This window comes from Caloenas nicobarica, chromosome 12 (genome assembly GCF_036013445.1).
Source record: "Caloenas nicobarica isolate bCalNic1 chromosome 12, bCalNic1.hap1, whole genome shotgun sequence".
Taxonomy (NCBI): Eukaryota; Metazoa; Chordata; class Aves; order Columbiformes; family Columbidae; genus Caloenas; species Caloenas nicobarica.
In genome coordinates, this window is record NC_088256.1 from 12553445 (window position 1) to 12571109 (window position 17665).

General features: G+C 40.7%; 1 protein-coding gene across 1 annotated transcript in view; it reads right to left on the reverse strand.

Moving 5' to 3' along the window:
* Positions 1–332: 332 nt before the first annotated feature.
* The window catches only part of IL1RAPL2 (interleukin 1 receptor accessory protein like 2), a 384032-nt gene continuing 366699 nt past the window's right edge, over positions 333–17665 (reverse strand). The window contains exons 9-11 of the mRNA XM_065643459.1: positions 14347–14490; positions 10350–10520; positions 333–1030 (exon numbers count right to left, since the gene is read on the reverse strand). Of these exons, the coding sequence (XP_065499531.1) occupies positions 333–1030; positions 10350–10520; positions 14347–14490 (1013 nt within the window). The remainder of the gene's footprint in view (positions 1031–10349; positions 10521–14346; positions 14491–17665) is intronic.

The window sequence follows — 17665 nt, forward strand, 5'->3', positions numbered from 1 at the left end:
GTATGAATGTGGGAGATCATGTACAGTGACCTTTTATCCATCCCAGATTGTAAACCTACTGTAAAATGATGGGATCTGTTTTTTCTATTCCCCCTCCTTTTTAAAGAAGCAATAAAATTGTACATTAAAAGACAGGAAGGACATTACCAAGTTACAAAAGAATGCCCCCTTTGTCAGTAATTTGTAAATGTAAACAAAATGTTCAAGTAGAAAAGCAAACAAGTGTGCTGCTGCTTTGAATATCTTTTCTCACCCCATGGGGTTAGGCCAAAGTTCTTTAAAAATGCATCTTCATGGCGGTCATGAAGCATCCCAAAAAGTCCTGATCTTCACTACCAAATATCACTGCTGAAGCTAAGCTCCTTTGCTGATAAAGGTAGCAATGGGTTGTTCCTGTGAGGCTCTTGGGGATCCTTCATGGTAGTGTTAAGAGGTAGCTGTCCATTTAGTAGTGTCAAGGGTATGTTACAGTATGTGTGATGGTTGCTTATGGAAGCTATTGGCAATGTTGCCGCTGACACATCATATTCATATCCTCTGCAATAATGTCTCATTTGCACAGAGTCTGCTTGATGGTAATCAGTTAAATCAGCCCGGGATTCTACCAACGTGGCAGAAGTGCCTGTGACGGCAAGAGAGGGTACAGTCTGGAGGTCTCCAAAAAGGCCCTGCTCTGCAGAATCCAGGACCTGATGCCGAGACACCACCTCCTTTTTCTTCCCTGGCATTTCAAAGACTAGGCGCTTCCAAAACTTAGAATTCAGTTTGCTGCTTTTTGGTCCTTTCCACTTGACCACTGAGAGAAGTTTGATGGTGTGCTTTAAAGATTCCACTTCATGATAATTCACTTTCCCTTTTAATTCAGTACACTCAATCAAAATAACTTTGATTTCTCCACTGACTAGCATGTTATGGAGTCTGTTTTCCATCTCAAAAATACTCCATCCTCTCCTGAGAACATAGTCTGGAGTTAACACGATAATGAGTCTTCTGCTTTGTTCAACACATCTTGTGAGATCTTCAATATAGGCTACAAATTACAGAAAGAGAGAAAGAGTAAAGAATAAAGAAGTCTATTGTATCAAAACATCAGGCTTGCAATCAAGTATAACAATCAGCTTACTGATCCACACCATTTAAGACAATTTCACAATATACTCCAACAAAAATAGGATTGTGTATCACAACATATTTGTATTTATGGAGTACATATATAAAACTCCTTAATAACACCCTCCATCCCTTACTGGTTTTCCCTGTTCATCTCAACGGAATGACACCTACACAATATCCCCACTGTGTAGGTGCATTACCGACTAAAAATACACTGTTCGCTTACTGAAAAAATATAGGTCAAGATCAATGTAATGTTTGTGTAAAGATTATCAGTAACACTAATTATGATTAACATCGCATTGAAGGAAGCACACACTGGGAAGCAGCTCTTGTGTTTCAGACGCAAGGACATGAGGGTGCTGCAGGGTGTATGAACTGTAACTTGCAAGCGCTCAAAAAGAAATCAACCCTCATCACATGCAGAACTTGTGCAATTGCATAGAAGCATCACGGTGGCTCTTTTTGTTTTAGGTGTTGACCACAAAAGGACAATAACATTCTTTGTGGCCCAATGTGGTCTTTTTTTTTATCATCACAAACCTGTGCTTCTATGTACCCCAAGGTATTAGAAGAAACTTGACAAGTGATAGGAACAAATGGAAAATTTAAACATGTTGAGGTGTTTATTTGTTGAGACATCAGTGACAAAGAAAACAGTATTATTCTTTCATTCATGCATGCCAAGTAGTTGCAAATGATCAGTGTAAGCAGAAATGCCAGCCCCATCATTAGGTCCATGATGTCAGCTTATTGAACCATGAAATATTTTGGACCTGGATCTCTGAGTTTCACTTGTCCCAGGGATGGCAGGGAGGAGAAGCCAGTTACACTGGTCTGACATGGAAGGGGATGGGAAAGAGATCTACTTACAGATCTGATCTAAAACCCATTCAAATGAACAGAACTCAACAAATTTCAATGGGTTTTGGGTCAAGACCAGAAAAATTAAACCATTAAAAAAAAACCACACTAAGATCAGAAGAGTGTTCATTGGTTGCACAGCACTGTGATTGCGAGCTTAGAGACAAGATACAAGATACTTGTTTTTTGGGGTTTTTTTGGTTTTTTTAAACTACATGAACCTCTTGACCATGCTATTCAGAATGTGCCACCTGACAACAGAGGAGAAGCATGTGTTATAAATGAAGACTTGGACACAAGAGCTGCACAGAACAGATCTTTACTCAGCACAGGGCAGGGCCTCTCTCATACACACTGCCCTCCAGCAGGAACGACGATTACAAATAACAGCATTAATCAACATCTGTTACTGCAAGACTCATTGTTATAGTCCCAGGCATCACACCACAGCATGCTTATTCACACCACTTCCAGTAAGTAAATAGCTACAAAATAGGCCAACAGGAACATTCTAAAATAGCTTATTTTCATGAGACTGAAGGCATAGTTAGCACTGAATCTGCCTTTACCAATGTTTTATTTCACCACTTAGCAGCAAGAAGGATTTCTTTCACAAATGGAAAAAAAGAGGCAATTGCAAACATCCCACAGACACACAAAAATTTAAGACATACACATACATTACAAATGTCTATGCAACAATCCTGACTTTTTGTTAATGTTTTATGACTCCTAAATCATGCAGCATTTACAGGTTTTTCTTTTTTTTTTTTCTTAAAATATTTTATGAGGAAAACCCCCACATTGCTCTGTGTAAAATAGTTACTCATTAATGAAAAAAATTCAACATTAAAATCCATGGGAGAAGCAGTAAAGAGGGAAGAGAATCAGCAACAATGAGAAAATGATAAGCAGAACTGGTGAAACAAAACTTAAGGAAAGGTAGAAATGTTCAATACAATGGAAAGAGATTATCCCAATGTATCAACAGCTCAGACTCTTCATTTTCTTCCTTTCTTTCTGCTCCCAAAAAGAAAGAATTTAGGTGGGAAGCTTCATCATTAGAGGTTGAATCTGCAAGATACAGTAAAACAACAAACTATCATGCATCTTTCCTGAGATATTCATCGCTCCTTCAAACAGCTCAGAACACTGCTATGTACAAGACAATTCTCTGCAGGACACAATACTGGTCAGTACCACACAGCCAGGTCAGTGCTAAGCACAGCCATGCATATACTGTAGGCATCCAATTAAAAAAGAAAAGCCAACGAAACAACAACAAAAAAAATCACTCCACTTTCATCTCTTCAAATATCCAGCAGCAGTCATTTCAATAGCAACAGCCCAGCAATAATCCCTTATATCATCTCAACCAAAAACTCACCAGACTTTGCTTTACACGGGGAACGAGATAGGAAGAAGACAGGAAAAATTCCCCATTTTCTCAGCTGGATACTTCTCCCCTCTGTGCCTCTCCCATACTTTGGCACTCCCACCTTACTTACTGGATATTGCAACAAGTTAGAGCTCTTTCTACAGAAGACTCCACAGACACCTCCACAAATGATCACTAGGTGCTCCTTCACATTCCGAGTTTGCAGCTGGTTCGCTAATAGACATGGGCAACGTATAGCGGGTTTGATGGTGCATTGAGGATAAAATATACTGTATTATAGGAAATTAGGAACCCCAATGAAAAGGCAAACACATTTTCCAGCCATCTGGTCCAGAAATACTTAGTACTGCCAATAACTTCAGCTTGGGACAACTAGCAAAGGCAGGTGACAATCTCCCTGGAGCACGTAGTTCCATTGGGTGCATTCTACAATACGTCCAAGGTGCACAAACATAAACATTTCTGTGAGGGGGAACAGATCCTTGTCTGTGGATATTCGAGCTTTACTTTTTCCAGAGGTACCAGACTGACTGCATAAACCCATGAGTTGCTAAGTCACCCATCCTCCTTTCACTTCAGAATTTGAGACCACCCAAAATACCGCAGGTTGTCTGTCTTGTGTTCAGTCCATTAGGAGGTCTTAAATACAAGCAATCTATATTGCAATGTAGGATGGAGAAAGGGCTGTTTTCACCTTTCCAGTGAGCTAAGATGTAATTGTCAGGCCGTGTTTCTGTTTCACTTTCAAGAAAAAAAAACTGAGCAGGGATTTCAGGAATGACATCACCAACTAGGATCAACTGTAAGATTCCAGAAAAATATAGTTCCATCATATAAATATCATTTTGCTGAAAAGTCACTTTCATTGCAGGAGGCGTCAACTTCAATGACACTTCATTGTGAGGGGAGAAGAAAATCATCTTGACAAAATCAGTATGGAATTATTAGTTTTTAATTCCCAAAGATTGTATTTTATCATAAACTAGAATGTAAAAATAAAATGTCAGCATTAGAATTGACCCATTTGATGTTATGGAAAAAGAACATTTTAAATTTTGACCCATTTTTCCCCTTGAAACAGTATTTTGCAATATGGCCCCAAAACTCTTTTCAAAATGTTAGCATTTGCCATAGGTCAAAAAAATTAGAATTGTGAGTGACTCTATCAGTAACAACCTTGCACCATGTCCAGTGCAATGCCCAAGGAGCTGTGGACAGCAAGAACTTCTAGACTCATAACAAACATAGTTTTTGCATGGTTGCCCTTAAGTAATGAAGACAGATCACCTGACAGCAAATATGTGCTCACCAAACTCTGTCAACATGTAACGATGTTGAACTGTAGTTAGAAGCGCTGAAGAAGAGAAGTTCATTTGCAGTTAAATCATGCATAACTGCCTACTGAACCTTGAACGAGCCACACTAACCACAGGCTGGAGGGAAACCCAGACAACCTCGTATGCAAGCACACTAAGAGAAAGGGAATTAATGAACACCATGGACACAGAGCTGCTTACGCAAAGAAAAGACTGACTAACCAGATTCAGATGATTTGCAGAAGCAGTTGAGGGAGAGGGAAGTACATCAGAAATCATAAAAAGCCTTATGGATATTTTTGGGAAGCATGGTCTGCAGGACCACGAGAATCAAAGAGTACCTGCCATCAACCACACACTGGCTGGTTCCTGGCACTCTGAAAATAACCAGCCTTTCTGCGTTCGGCAACGTGACTATCACTTGAGAAAGTTATTCATAGAAGAATAATTCAGTCCTGGTTTCCTAACTGAATAGTTTCCAAGCCCTAACTCTGATTATTTTATTATGACAAAAATTACGGCATGTATTGTTTTTCCTGTTTATTAAATACCTTATCCCAGGATAAGCTAATGGACAGCTGATGAGTTCAACATAAAGAAACGAATAACGCAGATCAGCATGACACACTGCCCTCTCACCATACCGCTCCCTTAACCACGGTCAGCCTTTCTGTATTTCACATGGCATAGGAAGGAGGGATTAAGGAGAAGGAAAAGATGGGAGCTCTGGGGATGTCTCCTTGCAGTGGGTGATTTTAGTGCAACTGTTTTGATGATAGATGATGGAATAAAAATTCTGCATATTTAGAATCAAAGATTCATAGACTCATAGAGGTTAGAAGGGGTTCTGGAGGTCTGCAGGTCAACACTCTGCCCAAAGCAGAACCAGCTAAGATTGCTCAGGGCCTCTTTCAGTGCAGTTTTGAAGACCTCCAGGGTTGGAGGTTTCTTCTCAGTGTCTCTGGGTTCTTTTCCAGTGTCTGACCATCCCCATGGTGAGGAAAATTTTCCTAATGTTTAAATAGAATTTTCAGTGTTGCAACTCATACCTGTGGCCTCTTATTCAACAACTGTGCACCTTTGAGAAGAGTCTGTCTCCATCTTTGTGCTTTCCACTGAAAAGACAACAATAAGATTCCTCCTTGGCTTTGTCTTTGTTGGCTTTTTGTTCAAGAAACACAGTTCTTTGGGGTTCTCCTCTTGTACTATGTGCTTCAGCTCCCTGACCGTCTTGGTGGCCTTCAGAGGACCATTAGCGGGTAGCCAGCCTTTCTGGTTTTTGTTTTATTTCTTCCACTTCCAACTGTCATTTCTGTGTATCCCTCCTACTCCTGCCCATGCCTGGCATTAAGTATAAGATGAATACAGAGTAGACAACCAGAGACTTCTGAAAGGAGTTTGTGGAGCTGGGTACTCTTTTCCCACTCCACATAAATGCTGTCCCCTGCTGTATTAAGGCTCTTTGGGAACCCCAGGCACACAGTTCATACACGTTTTCTTCATCCAGGAACCCAAGAAGCTGGAATTTATCAGGCAAAAAACACACAGATGGGCAGACAAACTACAAAGTGCCAGAACTGCAGTACTGAGCTGTTGGGTGCTTTTTATCACATGCTTTAGGTGCTCTCCTGTTGTGCTGACAATCTCTCATTTTTCAGGCAAAACCAAATATTTTTATTCCATCACTGTTGTTCTTTTCAGTGCCTGATCTCTATATCCTGGGCTGAGCTAGAGTGAATTGGTGGTATTGTTTCAATCCTGTCAAGATCAAATGCACATATGCTTAGAGAGCAACTAGATGGTGCTCTAATAGATTTGTATTGCTGGTACTAAAAATCCAACTTGAAAATTTGACCTCTTCACTTTCAGGGTTTAAAATAATTTGCAGACACCATGTGAGAAAAGTATCTTTCTCTAATGTAGCCCCAAATTCAGAAGTCAAGTGCAAATAGATTTTTCTGTATACACACCATCCTTAGCAAGACAAAAAATGGCACAGGTAAAAACCCAATTATCCCTGTTTCCCTCCCCACAAGTGTTCAGTCTCCTCAAGTCTCCTAATTTAAAAGCTCACAGGGCTTGAGAGTCTGCTTGCTGTGGGAAAGGGTTTGCTAAAAAAGCCCTGAAAACTAATAGGGTGGAAAAAATGATAAGAGCTAAGTAACAACTGCACCTGTATCTTAGGGATCACAGTCTCTTTATACCAGCTGACATATTCAATTATGCCTTGGTTACCTACGCAGAAAGCTGCATGTGCTGTCAGCTTGGGCAGGCTGAAGAACACTCAGTCTCTGTTAAGAGTGAAGATATTCTTTAAGAAAGAATAGCTGCTGTAATGCTTCCTATAACATGCAACTCCAATCCCGCGTTACAAACTTGGTCTTGCTGCTTACAGAGCACACTGCACTTCATGTCTCCCTGCCGTGCTGCCCCTCTCATCTCCCAGCCTGCATGGATATGGGGGCTCACGAGAGCAGAGAAGCAGTGGCTGCTTGAACCCCATTCCTACCTCACCAGTTCGGGGAGTGCGCCCAGCTGTGCTGCTCTCAGGCAGCTCCATGAGTCACCACAAAGGTCCTTGCTGGCCACCTTGTGGTGGGCACCACTGAGGCCCCTGGCATCCTTCATGGTGATCCTCTCATTAGGACAAAACACTCCACTGGGATAAATAACATTTATATCCCGGCAGGGCGCAGTAACCAACACCTACTGCAAAACACGATTCAGCCCCATCTGCCCTGGACAGGGGATGCCAGGGATCTGCTTCTCAATGGTGAAGAGGTGGCCTCGGTCCCCACAGCCATCCCCTCTGTGCTCCCAGCAACAGCAAGAGTCACTCCATGGGCATCCCTGCAGCAGAGGGTCCTCAGCACAGAGCCGAAATGCTAATACGTGGCTCGCTGCTGGGCGTGCAGCCCCAGCTAAGGCACAGCTGGCTGTCATCTTTCCCTCAGCTGCACAGGGACATGCAGAGCCTATCATAGCTTTTCCCCAGAGGTTAGAGATTAAACAGCTAGACAAAAACATAATCAAACGTGTCCCTGAATTTTTCTGATATCAGCTTTTTAGTTTCTTCAGAGAAGTGTGCAAGAAAGTTAATGAAATACTATTTAACAAATCTATTTTTTGCTTGCTCTCAAATCCAAGTAGCAGCTGTACGTGTTGCTTCACGCCAGGAAGCAAGCGCAATAATGCACACCCTCCTGTGGTGGCACCTTAAAATTGCAGCGATTATATGAAAGAACCAGCCTCACAAAACACAAATTTGTTGTACTAGCGGAATGACACACATTTAAGTACACGAGGTATACAAGGAAACACAGCAGAATGGAGAGTGGGAAAGCATTACATTACACTGAAAGTCATTTAAACTGAAAGGAAAGGAAATGCAGTACATCTGAAAAGAGACATTTCCTAAAATAATAATAATAAAAAGATAACTGTGACCAAACCCCCATTTTTCTACAGAAATCTACACCAAAGAGCTGTATATTTTGTCATATATGCTACATTTTGAGACAATGAGTCTAAAATACGATATGTTATCTCTGGAGTTTCTAGCAGGTCCATACCACACGGCACTGTCTGCTCTCCTCACCAAGCACTGCAAGTCCTTGTAAGAGCACCAGGCAGAACACCAACATGTTCCACTTCTCCAGCGCACGCAGGGAGCTTACAAATACAGGAGTCCTTCCCCATCACCTCTCCCATTACCTCCTTTTGCTCCCCAAAAATAAAGTGCCTTCCCCCATATCTTTGTCGAAGCTAAAGCATGGAAATCACACTCATTTCAGTTCTGCATTTTATTCTGCATTGCCATTATGTCTGATTAAGCGTTCTTGAAGCTCCATGTGTTTGAATCAGGCCCTTTCATAATACTGAAGAAGTGAGTCTGAGAGGAAAAAAGAAGTATTAAATCTGTGAATGTTCATAAATGAGAACTGACATTTTCAGGTACCCTGCATTTTCAGGAGAGGTTTAATGAATACCCAAAGTGATGAGAAGTATTTGCTGAGTGTCTGACTGACTGACAAAAATAGACAAAAATAAAATACCACACTGGCTGGTACAGCACTTGGAAAGAAGAATCTAATTTCAGATTAATCTGTGCTTCAGTATAGTTACCACTGAAGGGCTAGCTTTAAACTCTTTAATTCACTTGCATAATTGCTGTGTATAACTCTGCTATATTGTTGGATGTGAAACAACTATTTACAACATTCCTGTAATTTTTGACACAAAAAGATGTATTTTCTCTTAATAATATCTAAAAATTCAGTACTACTTGCTTGTGTTGTCAGAAATAAAAATCTATGAGCCAATTCCCCTTTCTGTAACATGTCACTAGGGGAGTAAAACTCACACCTTGCAGGGGCCAGGCAAAAGGAAGAGGGGAAGCAGCTCTAACCCAGGAGCTGCAAATGCACATGAGAAGTTCAAATCCCTGCACAGGACTTTGCGTGATGTCTGACTAGGCTCTGACTCCTCTTCCCCAATGGTACAGGACTCTGAGCTCTGCTTCCAGCTCCCTCAGATGTCAGAGCAGAAGGAGGCTCCAACTTCTGGGGCAGCCACTGATGTTTGGCAGCAGCAAAGCAGCAGTTTCAAGTCTTTCGGCAGGCAGGTTGCTAACGCAGCCATGTTCTAGCTGTTTCATGTCTGGGGACATCTGCTCCAGCACAGCCACTGCTTTGTGTTCTTGTTCATATTTCCTATACAGCACCATATACAGAGATAAGGTTGTGTTCTTTTCTAATATTTTCCAAGGAAGTGATCTGCAGACAGAATTTGTACAAAAAGCTGATTTCTCACAAGGGCAGCATTTCAAATAAATGTGATATTAAAGCAAACATACTGCGCATTGAAAATTCATCAACGTGATGCATATGACTCATGGTCTTTTTTGACTTGTCCAAAAATTAATCTGGAAGAAGAGATAACACATCTACAGCTAGGAAGGCATTAACAGTTCATACAGATATGCAAAATGCTGCTGAATCTTCAGACACGGCATCAAAACTGATTGGAAACAGACAGCTGTATTTCACCGACAGCATGGAAAACAGCATCAGAACACTGGGCTGTACATAGTCCTCTGAAGAATTAGAATTACTTACACAATACCAACACTGCTTAGAAACGCAACACTCTGTCAAAACTCTAATGAAAAAATTGCACCTGTACCAGTAACTGGGAAACTACTGTAGCTATGAGATTTCAAAATTAGGAAAAGAAAACAAAAACAAAAGGCAATGGGAAATACGACTTTTACCTGTGAAGCTGCTGTAGACAAACAACTACTGGAAAAAATAATAATCCCATTTTCAATGATTGTAAAACAGAGACTACAAATTCCTGCCTAGGTGTCCGTGTCTGATGTAGAGATTTTGGACTACAGTATTCCTTGCAGCACTGCAGCCTTTCCTGTGGGAAGGTCCAGTTCCTGCCTCCACTGAAATCAATGGAAGTTCCCTCGGATTTGAGTAGTGCAGGAATGAGCTGTAACCAAGAGGGCAAATTTGTAGCACTGAGGAATCTTCCCCAGTCCTCACAATCACTTCACAATGAGAGGTTTCCAATATCTAGTACTTATTGCACAGTCCAGGCCTCTATGACACATCAGAGAGAACTAAAATTGATTGGTCAGAAATACTTACTTCCACTAGGGATCAGGTCCCTATCCGGAATGAAAAGCTTATATCCATAGTGCTTTTCTAGAACATCCGGCAGAATTTCAAGTGCAAACTGCTCCTCTTCATTATTATCACAATCTAATGCATCAGGATCCACTTTGGTGTATGAAAGATATGCATCATACTCCTTGTTGTCTGTAAGAAAACAAAGGCACATTCAGCCTGCTGTTTCCAAGGGTAGTATAAAGAATATAGGAAAGCACAAGGAAATTCTATTATTCCTGGAAACAATCAAGCATTTCCCAACAAAGTTGGGATTTTTCGCAGGAGCCTATAATCTGGTTTCCATAGAGAAATTTTTCAGACCAGACAAAGGATATCCTTTCAGTTTTCTTCTGCATGTTGAGCTAGTTACTAACTCTGCTTCATGTTGCCAGTGTATACATTTCACATCTGAAAAGATTGTGCGCAAAATTTTGATACAAAAACTAAAGCTGAAACTTTTCTATTTTAATCCTTTACATACTGCTAATGGAAAGCTTCCTTTCAACTCCTATGCCTCAAGAGTGCTATGATTATGTGAAAGTTTTGAGATTGGAAAAGTTTCTGAGCCTGGAAAGTTTGGGAAGTTTTGAGCAATGAAAACTTCCTTGCACAAGTAATTGTGACAAAATATATGACTTAACTCAAATGAATACCGATTATGCAGAAAACTATGACAAATACAAACAGTCTAAAGCATTTTTTAATTGGATATCTTGTAGTTTTTAAAACCAATATCATAATTTTAGAGGTCACTTGATCCAGGACATTTTAAATACTTGGGGCTCACAGCATGAAACTCCAAGAGCAAATGGGGTGCAGGCGGAGACATTGCCCCTCCATTGTGCCTGCAGGCTGGGGTGGAGGCAAAGGCTCGTGAAAAGGTGGAGGCAGGCAGTGAGTGACAGAGGGGACCGGGGACACGGCACACGAGGACAGGGGGGCTGCAACCCAGTGGTTTGGCTAGAAAGGGCAACACGCCGCCTCCTCCTCCTCCTGCACAGCACTGGGGCTCAGCTCCAGCCCTCTGTGTCCGAAACACGGAGCTAAAAGCTGGAGGCTGTGCTGGGGCAGAAGAGGCACCACTGCCGAGCTTGGGATCCATGCTGGGATCAGACTGCCTTAGTGAAATTTCTCTTTGCTATTCCTCTGCAGTAATGGAAAATGGTACATTGAAAAAGTCAACCTTCAGCAGCTCAGTCACCAGGGAAGAGCACAGCTGCCATTATTTACAGAAAATGAAAAATCAAATAGTTAATGTTGTGAGGACAAAACTGCATGAATGGAGGATTGCTGAGTGCCAATTATCTGTAAAGAATAGTGCACATGAAAGATAATTAAAGCAGTTAAAAACCATCAATATATTCAATAAAAAGAAAACATAGCTAATCATAATACAATACATTCCTTCATGACCTTGAAATCACGGTTATTTTCTTAAAATTCTTGACACAAAGCCAGACCCATGAGGGTCAGAGCTACAGACAAAGCATGTGAATAATTATGTCTGTAAAAGGCAATTTGCCAAGTAACACCATAGCTGTATGGGAGGATGTCCACCTAGCTTGCTGATATTTCTCTGAAATCAACAGCATAAATAATAGTAGTTACTGATGGAAAGATGACAGAAGAACAAACAGCAAAGAAAAAAAGGCCAGCCAGCTCTGAAGGCCTGTCCAAAACCCACCACCCTGTCCATAATGAAGCCTTTTAATAGAAGCCAGCCACCAAGTGATGCGGGATGCAAACATCCCTGCAAACGGCTGAGAGCTCTGCAAAGGCAGTGAAGCAAACCCCAGAGCGCTGCCGTGCCTGGTTACAAAGCAGCGTGAGAGCCGTGTGCTGGCACAGGGGCAGACAGGGAGGCTGTCCCTGAGTCCTGTCCCTTCCAGGTACGTGGCTACAACGGCCACCCCTCCAGCCACCTCCAGTCACAATACAAGGAAGCAAGACATAGACAGAGCCAGCTCCCCCAGGTTCCTGTGAGTCCATATGCTTGTGTTACACCTCCACAGTCTTGACTCCCTCCTTGCAAGGAGGATGGAGCAACAGGATGGAGCAGAAGGACCTGTCCATGCTTGCCCACTGCTCGTTCTGTTTGGAGCCATCTTCTAAACGGCTTCCCTTAGTCCTCGGTATCATTTTCTCTAAAAACAACGCTCTGCACAACACAGGAAGTGAATGCATCCAACATTGCTTACATAGGATATTTTTAGAAATTCAGGAATAAAGCAAATCTTTTGAGTGCCAAATCTCCTATTTTAAAGAGTTACATGTATAAATGGAAAATGACCCTGCAATTGCATCTATACAGCTGACTGCTCATGGCACTCTGTATGTTCCCCCTGTAGCCTACATCAGTACAAAAAAACATCCCCCTATATGCTTTGACTTCAGTAACATTCCGCCTCCATTTTTCATTCTGAAGGATCAGAATGAGACACAAAGTTGCAATAGTTCTAAAATCACACACTGGAAAAATAAAAGATTGCTTCCAGAATTAACATACGCACACAATCCCCTATGTACTCATAGGGCTTCCTCTAAATAACCAGAAGTTACATAATAAAAATGCAGCAGCTTCACACTGAAAACATGAGATAAATGAATCAAAGCAATCTGGAGGAAATTAGCACTTTGGGTCATTTTTTGTTGGCGTGAACCAGGGATGTTACGTTGGTATAATCCCAAGGTGTTAGAGGCAAATCACTTCCAAAACCACATAATTTCACCCTTCACTTTCTCCTAGGTATCAGTATAAATATTGTGCAGTATTGTATAGTATGAAAAAAGGTTTTGGTTTTCCTACTCACACATGAAGGTCGAGAAAGAGGGAGTTTCCTGACCTCTATTCCTGCTATTTATCATTCCATGTTCTATAAAATCCCCTGGACGTAATTTCACCCATTCTCCAAAACTCCTATGGATTTCGTTGTAGCAAAACATTTTCACACCATATGTCCCCAGAGTTAAACAGAAACATTTATTATTTTGATAACAGTAATGCTAACTGCAGAAAGTAACACAATAGGGGAAATGTGTTCCCTGCTCTTTTTACAAATACATTATTATTTCCAGTTACACTATTGCAGACTGCCTACATGACTCAGAAGTGTTGCAGTGGGCTATGAAAAGTACCTGTATTTAAAGACAGTACTCCAGATCTTTAGCAGATACTAGTTATATGCATATTGATGACATATTAATTCCGCTATAATGGAAGTATTAAGAATATGATAACAAGATTTAAAGCACTTGGATTTAGTTTACCAGGGCTTACTCCAGCTTCATAGGAGGAGGAACAGTCTATATTGAGGAGAATAAAAGCTTCAATTTTAAAATACACATTTGGCTTTTAGCCACCAAAGAGAACATATGCTAGTGAGAGGGAAGGGGGAGAAGAACACTGAAAACCAGCCTAGTTTATTCCTAAACATACTTTCCGGGCAAGCTGTACCTTTCCACTAAGTTGTCTACAGTCTCCCAATTAACCAAGGTAACCCGTTAGCCTCAACAACAATCACCCTTCACTAGTTACTGGAATTAGTTGGAAGCCTGAAGACAATTCATTGGAAATGTTTAACGAAAAATACCTGGTGAAAGGGCTGCCCGTACGCAGTACGGGTCTCAGGAGAAGCAACCCTGGGCATGTGTGGCACTGGGACACATGAACATAAAGAGTTCTCCTGAGGAATCAGTTCAACGATTGCATTGAGGCCTCTATAACAGACTCACAAACAATATTTCTGACTCCTATTTGCTTATGGCATGGCCTGGTGGCATTTCAGTGAAAAGATTCATTGGTTTCACAGGGCTTTGGGAGAAAGTCTTAGGGCTTTACACTGCTGGCTGCTCAGTAGTTTGAACATAAATTGGCAGCAGGTATCTTTTGGGATTCATTTCAATCCAGAAGTTTCATTACTTTTGGTCTCTGAAATATTTCCATTGCATATATTGAGTTTCCCGAGCAACTGCTTACCATCAGCTGCTTCGTCTCCTCCAAAGTTCTGTCTGTAGAACAGCATTAACTCTATGTTGTAGCACTTATAGATGGTCACGAGCAAAATAAGCAGAAGAAGGATGGCTCCCAGTCCTCCAGCAAGTTCTATTTTGTAGATCAAATCTAAAATTAGGAAGGAAAGTCAAAAAGGTTATGATCTTTCTGAACTTTATTTGCTCTAATCCACTGTACAATTTGGGATAAAATTGTGCGGCTTCCAGTTATAACCACTGTAACATTAAGAATGCCTGATTTTTTGTTAGTTACCTATTGTTTGTTAGTTACCTATTTTTTGTTAGTTATCTATTACCTATTTTTGTTCATTACCTATTATTTAGCTTTACCCATTTACTCCATCTATTGTCCATCTGAAATCACCGTCCAGAACACTTTGGAGGCTATAATCGTAATTCTTCTACAATTGTGCAGTGATTTTACATGGACTATTAACCGACCTTTCATGAGCTTGTGGAGTTTGAAACTCCTGTACTGGCAGAGTGCATCAAATGCTGTATGCAGCATGTGGGAATAGATATACTGACATATTGTACCCCACTTGGGAGGCTCTAGTCCCCCAAATAACATTAAAATTTGGTTTCATGTTTGTGAAGCTGGTGGATGAGCTGATGTCACCTGCCGAGCCAGGACTTCAGATGAATCACTGGAGAGTGAACTGAGCATCCAGAATGCTCAAGGTAAGTGAGAAGCCAGGAGCACACATCAGGCTGCTAAGAGCCACTTTGTTTGAGTTGTGATGGCTACTAACAGATTTGTCACATGTTTGTTTACTACTCATTATACTTTAATTAGAACTAGTGCTAGTTAAAATTTCCTACTGGGACACTTTCGTTAGGAGACATCACAAGCAGTCTGCCTCAACAAACTTCACAAATCCATCCAAATGCAACTATCCACCTTTTACAGCTGGGGAAACAGAGGCAGAGAAAAGTGAAACAACACATTCAAGGTTATTCAGCAAAACAATGCCAGAATGGGATAAAAAACCTTGAATACCAGTCCAGTGTTCTACCTGATGTAAAACACTAACTTTAACAGTATTGCTCTTTAGCCTAAAATGTCCTCTGAGCACAATATTGCTCATAACACGACTTGGCATATTACTTAGCCACAAAAGACAAAAGACGTCAATTTGACAATAGCTACCTCTAACAGGCTGTGTTAGTTTAGATAAGACGTTATGAAGATATTCACTGCTGTGATAAAAACAATGTGAAGACGTAGCAACTGCAAAACAAGCAAGACAAAGTTTTTGTGATCTTTACAGTTCTAAAACTTAGGTCAGAAAAAAATACTGGTATGTCATTTGTGTCATTTTCAAGATAAAAACCAAATTAATTGTGCATCTTTTGGGGTTATTCTTGCCTCGCCATGCCTTGTATTTCAATAATTAACATTGGATGTCAAGCTATTCCCAGTTTACAGTATCTCTGATGTCTGTCTGGTAGGAAGTCATGGACGAATAGATGGAAAAGGTCTATTATAATAGCTATTTAATCTCTCTGAGAACACAGGGAATTCATAGGACTTCCATTACACTGCATGATAAAGTTAGCATATGCTCAGGGGATAAATCTGGTCAAATCGAGAACAGTTGGGTAAAATAATTTTTTCAGGGAAAAGACTTTTTTTGTTGTACTGAGTCTTTTTTCCTTGCAAAATGAGATGATGGCAAAGCTGCCAGCTTGGAAGTAGAGAAAATGCTGAGTCTTGATCACCCACAGCACAGACTGGTGTTCACTTGCCAGGGGGATGGCAAAGTGTCAAGCAAAAACAAAAACTCCAGCTCAAAAGGCAGAATTGATTTGCTTTTGCATGTCCTGTGTTTGTCCTACTGCCCCATAAAGTCTCCTAGAGTCCAGATGTAAGGAGGCAGAAAGCAAAGGCTTTTGAGCTCCTTATTTCTATTCCGAGGTGGAGGTAACGGAGAAAAACACACCATGTCCAGATTTCTCGCTTACTCCAGCCCTTAGTCTCTGCCTCTGATTAATGCCTGACTCCTCAAGTGGTCCTCACTGAGGTCAGTAGGGAAGGTGGCACACCCAACATTAGGAAAGGAGTTGAATCCAGTCTTTGTGCTGTAATAGTGACTGAAAATTAGTAAATAATAATATTCTGTTAGTTTCCAATGTAAAATAATGTGGAAGAACTTAGCTAATATGTATCACAGAGGATGATGGTCTTCAAAATTCAAGTCTCAAACACCCAATAAGTGAGACAGAAATATATTTTAGAAGGTTCCTCATAATTTAGTACTATATCATTATCACCGCCACCCCCCCGCCCGCAATTAGTTTCCTATGTGTCTTGAATAAAGGCAGCCCCCTTGAAATAAACGGTGGGTAAATATCATTATATTATTTACTTTTATCTAAATTCACTGCTTCTTACCACTAAAAACACATCTTGATTTTATTCTTCAGTTCCTGACAAGATATTAATATTCCAGGACAGTTATATTATAGACTATGTAGACTTCAACCACTAAAATACTGGGCTGTTTTCATATTCATTTGAAGGGACTCCTGAATGATTTCCACAACTAAGAAACAAGTGGGTGAATATTGTATTTCCATGTAATTTGAGCACCAAATGTGCTAGGACAGCATGGAGAAAAAAAGAAAAGTAAACAAAGCATTGCCCAGAACTTATTTTTTAAATACTTGAAGGTAAATAACAATGCGGTCTTGAATTAAGTCAGTAAAGAAGAATGTGATAGCAGACCGTGGTATTTGGGTCTCAGGAGAAAGCCTGATTCTGTCATTGCATTGGGAGCTGTGGGTGTTTGAAACTGTACTTAGTTCTTTTTCAGCCAAAAAAAGAAAAAAAATCCTAACTGATGATGCATGCTCTGGGGCTATTATAATAGTACACTGGTGCTATACAGACAGTACTCCTGTATTCTCCGAAAGCATTTGTGAGGACTGTACCACTAATAAAGTAAAAGACTTCAACATACTCTATCTTAAATATTTGAACAGTTGCCCCCTTTTCTTCCTTAAAGCAAAGTCCATGTTTAAAAATAACCACCTGATGTCAAAACAAGAACTAACTCTAAAAGCTCTTATACTACAGCTATAACTTGGATTTGGGGTTTATTCCTGTTTTTTATCCAAGCCTTCCTAGTTTAGCAGGACTTATGACTTAAGCCAGTTTGTGTACACCTGCTGTGCTGCAATCCCACCTTTGAACAGAGGGCAGACATAACCTACAGCACTGGGACAATCTGGAAACAAAACTGAGCGACAAGCACCTCTTGTCAAACAGGGACAACGTAGCC